Consider the following 10,110-nt stretch of genomic DNA (forward strand, 5'->3'; position numbering starts at 1 on the left):
TTCATCTGTCACTATAGTGTAGTATTATTAATATAACTAAAATTTGAATTTTATACTGTGGATAAGTGTTTGTCACAACCACGTTTTCATAAAAATATTAACCAACATAACTTTTTTCAACATTGACTATAAGAAATATTTCTTGCGTATCAAATCAGCATATCAGAATGAAGGATCATGTGACACTGAAGACTGGAGTAATGATGCTGAAAATTCAGCTTTGTCATAAATTGCATTTTAAAGATAAATAGAAAACTACTGTAGAATATTTTAAATTGTTATAATATTTCACAATATTACAGTTTTTACTTTATTTTGGATCAAATAAACGCAGCCTTGGTCAGATACTTCTTTCAAAACCATTTAAAAAAAAATCTTTTGAACAGTATTGTACATTTACAAAAATTTGTCAAAATCGTAGTGTTGATAAAAACTTTAAAAGCTGGATCCTGAAGCAAATTCCGACTACCGATATTTACTATTTACTCCCACTTTACACTGCAACGAATCAAGGTCAGTGTGAGTGACGAAGAAAGCCTAAAATAGAGCGGTGCAGAAAGCCTTGTCATTGTCTTCCCCTCCTTCCATCCCATGTTCTCTCCTTCACTGAGCTGAAGAACATCAGCGTGTCACTTTTCTGTTCAGACGCAGCATGTTTCGGCGAGCGGAGTCTCGGCTGATCGGCTAGGAGACTTAAGGGCATGTTGATGTTGTTGAAGTTTGGTCCAGAGCAGATGGAACTCGCAGCAGTGATTTTTAAAGAGCCCTCAACCCTCTGCAGGTCTCACGTGACCGAAAAGAAGGAAACCAGGTGGCTACGCGCTCTTGGACCAGCTGGGAGAGTGAAAGACCATCTGACACTCAGCCAGAGAATCATACACTCTCCTCAGCAAACACTTTGCATGTCAATACCATAGTAGCACAAAGGGACGGAGAGAAAGACAGAAAGACATAGATCCAAGAAATTGAACTAATTATCCTGGCACTCGGCTATTTCTACCCCATTTTTCACAGCTGAACAATTGGGCCCTTAAAGGGTTATTTCCCCCCAAAAATGAAAATTCTGTCAGTAATTACTCACCCTCATGTTGTTCCAACCCCGTAAGACTTTCGTTCATCTTCGGAACACAAATTAAGATATTTTTGATTAAATCTGAGAGCTGGATCACTCCTCCATAGGCTTCTAAGGGATCGAAACTGGCCGGCCGAAAAGTTATTAAAGACATCGTTAAAATAGTCCAGGTGACTACAGTGGCTCAATCTTAAGCTTATCAAGAGACGAGAATTCTTTTTGTGCGCAAAAAAAACAAACAAAAATAACGACTTTATTCAACTATTCATTCAGACTATTTTAACGATGTCTTTAATAACTTTTCGGCCGGCCAGTTTCGATCCCTTAAGAAGCCTATGGAGGAGTGATCCAGCTCTCAGATTTAATCAAAAATATCTCTAATGTTCCAAAGATGAATGAAAGTGGAATGTTGGGGTGATTTTGGGGTGAACTAACCCTTTAAGTGAATAAACCAGCACAGAAAAGTGGTTTAAACCAGCACTCGTAAAGTGAGTCAGTGAGTGTTTGAACAGTATGAATCAGTGGTTTCCTCATACTCACAGGAACTGGATGAAAAACAATCCCGATTTTTTTTTTTTTAAATAGAAGTTGACATTTAAGGTTATTTATGTAATTATATTAACCCTCTACTGCACGCATTATTATGCAATCATGGAAAAAAAATTTACAGTGTTTTTTTATATATAAAATAGACTCAAATTAACATTTCTTTCTTTTTTTTTTTTTCTTTTTTTTTTGGGAGGGGTACTTTTGGGTACGTTGCCATATGGCAACATTGTGCGACAATGGAACAGCCTGATGCGTTTTCTCCCAAAATGATATGAAATTCATAGATGATTACAGACCTGTCTTTTAGAAATGAAATTGTTTTTATTATTTAAAATGTTTTCAAGAGCTTTGTGTACAAAATATGAAACTAATTTTCAAAGTATTATTTCAACAATATTTACAAAACATCTGACGCAAACTCATAAGACCTGTTCAAGTGAAACTACTCAATGTGAAACGATTATTTCAACAACATTTACAAAACATGTGACGCAAACTCATAAGAACTGTTCAAGTGAAACTACTCGATGTGAAACGCCTTAAAGCAGTTGTTCTCTCCGTTAAAGGTGGGGTATGTGATTTTCTTTTTTGACCATTTTTTCAAAATCACTTGAAATCCTATTCCTAAACCACTTACAGCCACTGAGTTAGAAGCACTGAGATGAAAATTAAAAAATGTAATCATCTGTGGAACGGGCAGGACTCGAAAAACTCCAGCCAATCATTTCCAAGACCACCTAGAATCATTGGACAGTAAGTGCGTCAATCAAACGGTCGTACCATACCCCCCTCCCCCATGCCCCTCTTCGCATGGGTGGAGTCAGGGCCAGCGTTGGAGGAAAGAAGGTAGGACCTTTTGAGTTGTGTATTTTCAAAATCTGCCGGCCGTTTTGCAAATCACATACCCCACCTTTAAGGCAGAGGTGCACCTTGCACTTAGAGCAAACCCCTCTGACGATGCCCTTGCAGCCAGGATTCTGGCACCTTCCTTTTGGTGCACCCATCTCTGGCCAGTGATCAAAGCGGTCAAGACGGATATATATTTTACTTTTATACTTTACTTTTACTTTACTTTATAAATATATACAAATATATATAAATATATAATACAACCATCCAACTATATCAGTGCATCCATACATTGTCATTCATACAAAGCTACTCTGCATTAGCATGGGCAAAATATTGTTCCATTACCGCACAATGTTGCCATATGGCAACATACCTATTTTATTAAATAAAAAGGTAATATAAGTATCAAAACAATGTGACAATGATTGAAAAAAGATTAGAACTTATCCCAGATGCTTGATGTATTTTTTTATTCCGAAGAAATATGAAAAAAATTAGGAAAATCTTCACATATACACGAGCACTTTTTCAGCAGCTGGAGTCATCAAAAGTGTGTGAAAAGAATGACGTTGCAAGGGTGTGTGTAGTGTCGTGATGTCATCAAAGCATATCATTGGTTACCACCGGGTTCTATTATGAATTTAAGATCAATCAGAGCTCATGTTTATTTTCAAATTTCAAGAAATGTCCAAAGAAAGGGTATGTTGCCATATGGCAACACTGTGCAGTAGAGGGTTAATATTTTGTATTGTCAATATTAAACTGTCTCACAGATAGACCCATATGATCCTCAGATGTTTCTTTGTGGAGATCAAGATGCTGACTACAGTGAGGAGGCAGCATCTGCATGATCTCCTGACCTCTGACCCCCAGGCTTTGTGTAGGAGGTCATTTAGGCTTTTTACGCCGCGTTAGGATCAGTCAAGCATTCCTTAGTGCCCAAGAATCAGGGTCAGCAGCTGACACCACTCTCTCCTTTACTCTCCATGTCTCTCTTTGTCTGCCTTTCGAATCCCTCAGGATAAGTGTTATAATACTGCTCATTTTTTGTCTCTCCTCATCAGTTTGATCACCTGTCCGGAGCCATAGGTCAGGCTTTGGTTGATTTCTTAGGGTACTTGTGTGTTCTTGGGATGATTTGCATTGTCTTTCAATAGATTTTTTCTGTGAGGGTGTTAAATCAAATGTTGTCAGTGGCAGAAGTGGTTTTAGGTTGGCACAATTGGTACGGTAACGGCACCCTTATTGGCATAAATAAAATAGCAGTCGGTTGACTCAGAAATTGATGTGGGTGGTTGAAGTCTACTGATTCAAGATCAGACCGCTAGCTCAGACGTTGCCAGATTGATTCCAAAATGTGCAACTCAAGAACTTGGGATTTATTGAGATCACAATCACAATTTGTGCCCTTGAGCAAGACATGGAATCCCAGGTTATTACAGGAGAGACTGCAAATTGCTTGGGATGAAACTCAATAAAAGTTTCCAGTAAATGACAAGTATTTAGTAGTGAAGGATAAACAAAGCTTTGCAAAGACCCGAGGCTTTTCTCTCAACTTTCATTACTCAAACTATTATTTCATTTTATTTAGTTTCATTTATTTAATTTTTTAGTATTTTATTTTATTTTATATAAAATCCACTGTTGGAGCGATTAATTTGTTTCTGTGCATTAGCAATAAAATAATTCAAATGAATGAAACAAATTCATAAATAAAATGATCTGTCTATTTTAACCATGCTTCAGTCCAGCTGTTATTCCTTGGTTAAATGAACATTGGGCTTCATACATAAATTATGGTATGCATTGTAATAAAACAAAAAAAAATTGTTTTACAGTTAGGAAAACTTCCTCCTTGACCCAGATACTAAAGCAGTCGTGGTTCTTAGATGAGCGAAGCTTCAGACATTTTTGGGGCTGCTGTCAGTAACACTGTCAATCAGAAGTTTACTCTGAAACTTGTCTTGCAAAAGAGCAGTTGCATCAGCAAAATATCCAGCAAATGAGCGCCATCTAGGGATGACATAGTTGTCACGACATGTTGTTTAAACGTTCCAGGTTCTATTTATCACAGAAAAGAACTTGTCCCTCAAGTTGTGTGTACAGCAATGTACAGTAGTATTTGATGGGGCAAGACATTGTATTGATAAATGTTAAAATGCATAGTTTTGACAGTATAGCCTAAATATTTACATATGAAAATGACACTGAGATAAATATGTTTTACAAGCTAAAACTCTTGCCATGACCATGTACAACCATTGAACCCTGAAGCTTTGACATGATATGTACAAGGAACAGAAAGGGAGTGTTTACATATAGAGAACATGATTCATGAGTCTATGGACTTCCATTGTGAGCGCTTTAATTTCTTTTTACAGATTGAGGGACGAGTCCAAATGTGGTCTATGACTGATTGAGCGTTTAGCTGATAGAGCGTAACTTGTTTAAAAACATTAATTTAACTTAAAACATTCAATTATTACCAGTTTGAGACAGCATTTATAATACAAAATTTAATAACGCAATCATCTGATTTTGCCATTGATATTGAACAACATACCAGTAATCCACAAATGATTCAGAAACACTTGTGAATGTTTCCAAAAACTCACAACATCATAAATAATAATCCACAATAATATATAAAAAAAAAATGTACAAATGTTAAATTAATGTGAAAACAAAAGAAAAGAGCAAGGAAGTGCCAAATGTTAGTTCATTATATCACCATCATTAGCTCAGCTATGATGTGAAAATGAGTTAGCAGTTCATTCCCCTATTAGTCGTATTAAACTCTTATTATAATGGGCATTTGGTGTTGCAAACGTCCCCCGACTGGAATAGATGATAGATGTTAACCAGGGGAAACATAATGAAGGAGCCCAACAAAGATCCTGTCTGCACTGCTGCTCCACACCACACGAGGGCGCTGTGACTCCGGTCCCTCAGAATCACACCTACCATCACCTTCACATAGGACAGCAGGCCAGTAAAGAAAACCCATGACAAAACCTGAAACAAGTTGAAACATAAAAAAGAGTGACAAATAGGTCATCAGATGCTTGTCAGATTCATTAATATATAGAGAACCTGTCATGTCTGTGTCAGTAGATCTGAAGTAGTTAGTTATCAGGCTCATTATGCTGAGGTGTTGAGAAAGAGTAGCCTATATCTCACCTCAGCCAGTGTTTAATAAGTCTGCAATTACACAACTCATCATTACTAGTGACGCAAACACTCGACTTTGAAACTAGGGCACATGGGTCTGGATTTTTCTATCCTGGACGTTTAAGCATTATCCCAAATCAAGCTCTAATCATTTGTGATTTTCACTAGGTTCCATTATAATTCAGAAGGTTACTTTTTTGAGAGGTTAATATTGTTTTATTCCTTCACTATTATATAGCCACGACTATTTTTCATTTGTTTATTTGTAGCCTGAGGAACAAAATTGTTTTGCTGAACCATTTACATTGATCTTTTAACATTTCATTCTGAATAGAATCAACAATAGATTAATGTAAAGCTAAACATTTAGACAGAATCTTCTAGAAATGGGCTGATTACATTAAAAGGGAACTTACTATAATAGCATCCCCTAGAGGTGTATGTTGGAGTAATGGGCAGGGACTCATGGCAGCCATGGCCATATTGTAGCCTCCAAATACAGACCCCAGCAGACACAGGATGCCCAGAAACACTAGTGAACTGGAAGAGAATAATATACTCACTTTTAGTCAAACTCCTATTATGAACCTTTCTTAAAATTTGCTTTAAAATAAATATTATTCCATGTTTTTCATTAATTTTACACACTGAGGGACTTTTTTTGTGGTAATCAACAGCAGGCCTCAGATGCCATGAATTACATTTTAGATGCCTTTGATTTAACCTGGAATATATCTTTAAAACAATTTATCTACTTAATAGAACACAAAATATATGCTAATCGGCAATAAATTATAGATTAGATTGTAATCAGGGCTTGACATTTCAGCGGTGGCGTGTAACACAGTCAGTCCTACTAGCCACTTTTGCTCCTGATGAATATTGTTGGCGTTACAGGGCTTGAAGTTCGGCGAGGGTTTGCACGTATGGAGCATAATTTTACTCATTCCCGCAGATTTTGTGCTCACACCCAAAGTGCGTGCACATAAACCCAAGTATATTGGCTTTATAAAACCGTATACTGGGTACGTGCCTCAGGTCTTAAAGTGACAGCAGCCTAATATACCGGCTGCCAAATTATGAGATTATATTAAAAAATATCTATATGGCAGTTTTTCCCTATGGTATCAATGTCAAAATTGTGGCCAGTGAAAATGCTAAGTGGCTAGTAACTTTGGAAAACCAATAGCCACAGTGGCTGGTGAGCAAAAAAGTTAATGTCAAGCCCTGATGTAATTAAAAGTGGAGATATATACCGTTTGGGGAAAAACATGGCAATGATGCACGCCACTGGATTGGCTACCGCCGACAGAGCGGCTGACAGGTGATAGGCCATATTTCCATAAGGCATACAGGAGAACGTCTGCACTGAGGGCAGCAGTCCGTTCGTTGCACCATTCACCCACACCACCATAAAATAGATGAACGCCAGCTGATAGTCGGAGTGCAGCGGTTTAGGAAGTAGCACTCTGATCTGCTTCTTTTCCTCTTCCTCTTGACTGTTTGTCTTTGGATTGGGGTCCATGGGGCCCTCCAAACCACTGCAGACTGTTGCTACGGCATCTGAGTCCGGGAAGAGATTTTCAGTGGATAGTTCAAAGGTGCGAGGCAGACGGTTTAATATGAGGAAGGCACCCAAGCTTATTGCCGTCATTACGGCCAGGAAAGAGAAGAAGATCTCAGTGGAGAAATTGGGAGGGAGGTACTGCGTCTCCACAATGAAGGTCGGAGGTTCAGAGTCTGTGAAGTTATCCGACACGTGCGACACATTGACACATTTTGACATTCCAACCCCTTGCGCCAGCGCCACCAGGCCTGGAACCAGACCGCTCAGACCTTCTCCAATGAAGTATGTGGTGATGTATTTGGCTGGAAGTTGCATCATGAATGGCAGGAAGGTGACAGATGAGGTGCAATCGACTAGAGCGAGAAAAAATGTGAGGATGAAAAATGCTGTGCTATGCGGTTGACCGAGGATCGTGGTGGTGTTCTTCCAAAACACAGCCAGTAGGACACAGGCTACAACACCGATTGACAGGACCGCATAGATGACGAGATTCTCACGTAGTCTTCCAGGACAGAATTTGTGCGCCAGGGTCACCAGCAAAGGCCCGAAGTTGGCAAGCTGAATGATGACTGTGAGGTACGATGGCAAGTCCCAACCCTCTGGCAGGACATTGACTATCAGAGGAAGTTCCACCCACAAGCCATTAATGGACACCCAGGAGCCCAGACCGAAAGCACACGCCAAGGCATGGATGTACAAAGGCATAGTGAACGTCTTTATCAGAGGGCAAACGGGTAGTTGAAGAAATATCTGATGTCAGACAACTTTCAACTGTGTGACTCTTCGGTATTTTATATTGTGTGACGCCACTTCAGTTGGGCTGTGGTTTGATGTCTTCTCTTCTTGCCTTTGCCAAAACATCAGATTACCTTTAAAGAGAGAAAAAAAAAGATAGACAAAGAAGAAATCCTCCACGTCTTGACATCTCTGACAGAGGAACCATTGCACGACCCTGGGAATTAAGACCATTTATTCAACTGTTCAAAATGTTGGGGTCAGTAAGGTATTTGTAATGTTTTTTAGTCTTTTACGCTCACCAAGGCTGCATTTATATAAAAATACTGTAAAAAAACAAAACAAAAACAAAAAACAGTAATACAGTATTTTAATATGTAATGTAGTCATGTAATGACAAAGCAGAATTTTCAGCAGTCATTACTCCAGTCTTCAGTGTCACATGATCCTTCAGAAATAATTCTATGCTGATTTGCTGCTCAAGAAACATTTCTTACTTACAACTAATGTTGAAAACAGTTGTGCTGCATATCTTTGTGCAAACCTTAATATATTTGTATTAGAATTATTTGATGAACAAAGTTCAAAAGAACAGCATTTAAATGAAATAAAAAATAGTAACAATTTAAAAGACCTTACTGTAAAATTTGATCTGACAAAATCTGACATTTTAAAGCATCCTTAATGAAAAAAAAAGATTACTTTAATTTCCTTTGATAAAAATACTAATCCCAAACCTTTGATAAAAAATACTAATTCCAAACTTTTAAACAATTTTGAACAATACCCATTACAACTTTGATGAACTCTTTTGATCCACTTCAAATTTTGACTACTGTATATGTATATATAATTACATCAAACTTTAAGCTTACAAAACGTTGCATGCAATACAAAGTACAAGTGCAGCATAGCAATAAAATTATTAAACCGGCACTACAACAATCAACAATAAAATGTGAATTGCTGTATTAATGTGGCTTGTTAATTTTAAAAAGCAGAATGATCTGTAATCATTCTAAATTCAAATATGAATTGTTAATTCTGTTAACTGGATCCAGTGGTCTTTTTTAAGTGGTTTTTATACAACCAAAGACAATGTTAAAAGTTCAAATGAACTTGTCGGTCAATGGTTAAAGACAATCAGATTTGCATAAATGTAACATCCAACATGATAACAAAAGCGACACATTAAAACTATTCAGTCAGCATGTAAGCGAACATCCGATACCTGTAACTCAGGACAAAAGACTGATTTATGTATTATCTCACTGGAGGAGCATTAAACAAATTCAGTACTCACATTACTGTTGAGCCAATGAGACAGAACATGCTCTTCCTTCTCACACAGACATTAGTTTGCTCTACGAACCGGTAAGTCATAGAAGCGACATTCATTCAGCAATCTGGTATCTCGTTACCAGTTAACCTCTCAACTCTTAAGATGTCCACAGTGGGGTTTTTAACCTCAGCGTATGAGTGTGGGTGGGTCTCATGAAGGTCATCCCGCTCTAATAACTCTCCTGTCACATGACACTGCAACAAAATGGCCTTTTAGCTGGTCCAGTTTTTCTGCATAGCTCTTGTATTATAGCATTGGCATCAAAGTGTGCATCTACAGGAGGACAGAGTTCAGTGAGCAGTGAAATTTGGCCTGTTGTGCCTCTGAGATGTATCACGATTATTTAATCGTGAACAGAATATCCTGAACTCTTTTGCGGCATGTACTTTGACCCTATTCAACCATCATATCTTTCATCAAGAATAACAAATGTAGAGCAGAGACTTCAATTCACATCATAGTCCTTGTACCACAATCTGAAGTTCTCAGTGTGGAACTTTGAACCGTTAAAAGTCTTTACAAAACATTAAACTTGCCTTAGGTGCTGTTTATTTTTATACTCTCAAATGAATCACAAAACATCACAACCCAAAGCTCATTCTGGCACAGCATACATAAGTGCAGCTTTATATGGTGTGACCTACATATACTTTACTACCCTCATTACTAATTAACAGCTTCTTTAAGGTTTTGAACTTGTACCTAAAAAGAAAGATTTATTATAGCTATTAACGCATTAAATAAAGGCATCGGGCCTTTATTTATGTATAGATGGGACCCATGAGTACATAAGTTACTTTACCAGAAATCAGACACAAACAA

The 10,110-nt window shown here is 37.7% G+C and overlaps 1 protein-coding gene across 1 annotated transcript; it reads right to left on the reverse strand.

Moving 5' to 3' along the window:
* Positions 1 to 5,027: 5,027 nt before the first annotated feature.
* Positions 5,028 to 9,438, reverse strand: slc52a3 (solute carrier family 52 member 3). The gene is made up of 4 exons (XM_056236632.1): positions 9,250 to 9,438; positions 6,901 to 8,080; positions 6,061 to 6,184; positions 5,028 to 5,488 (listed from the first exon to the last, which is right to left on the reverse strand). The coding sequence occupies exons 2-4, from the start codon at positions 7,914 to 7,916 to the stop codon at positions 5,276 to 5,278; spliced, it is 1,353 nt and encodes a 450-aa protein (XP_056092607.1). The 5' UTR covers positions 7,917 to 8,080; positions 9,250 to 9,438; the 3' UTR covers positions 5,028 to 5,275.
* Between the last annotated feature and the right edge of the window lie 672 nt (positions 9,439 to 10,110).

This window comes from Rhinichthys klamathensis, unplaced genomic scaffold (assembly GCF_029890125.1).
Source record: "Rhinichthys klamathensis goyatoka isolate OS25496 unplaced genomic scaffold, OSU_Roscu_1.1 h1tg000457l_1, whole genome shotgun sequence".
In the NCBI taxonomy this organism is placed as follows: Eukaryota; Metazoa; Chordata; class Actinopteri; order Cypriniformes; family Leuciscidae; genus Rhinichthys; species Rhinichthys klamathensis.

Excerpts from the sequence above, each read along its gene's own strand:
- slc52a3 (XM_056236632.1), bottom strand. The coding sequence starts at position 7,916 with ATGCCTTTGTACATCCATGCCTTGGCGTGTGCTTTCGGTCTGGGCTCC. Across the intron at positions 6,185-6,900 it reads GCCATGTTTTTCCCCAAACG|TTCACTAGTGTTTCTGGGCA; the intron begins GTATATATCTCC and ends ATTCTCTTCCAG. Across the intron at positions 5,489-6,060 it reads CTCTAGGGGATGCTATTATA|GTTTTGTCATGGGTTTTCTT; the intron begins GTAAGTTCCCTT and ends AACTTGTTTCAG.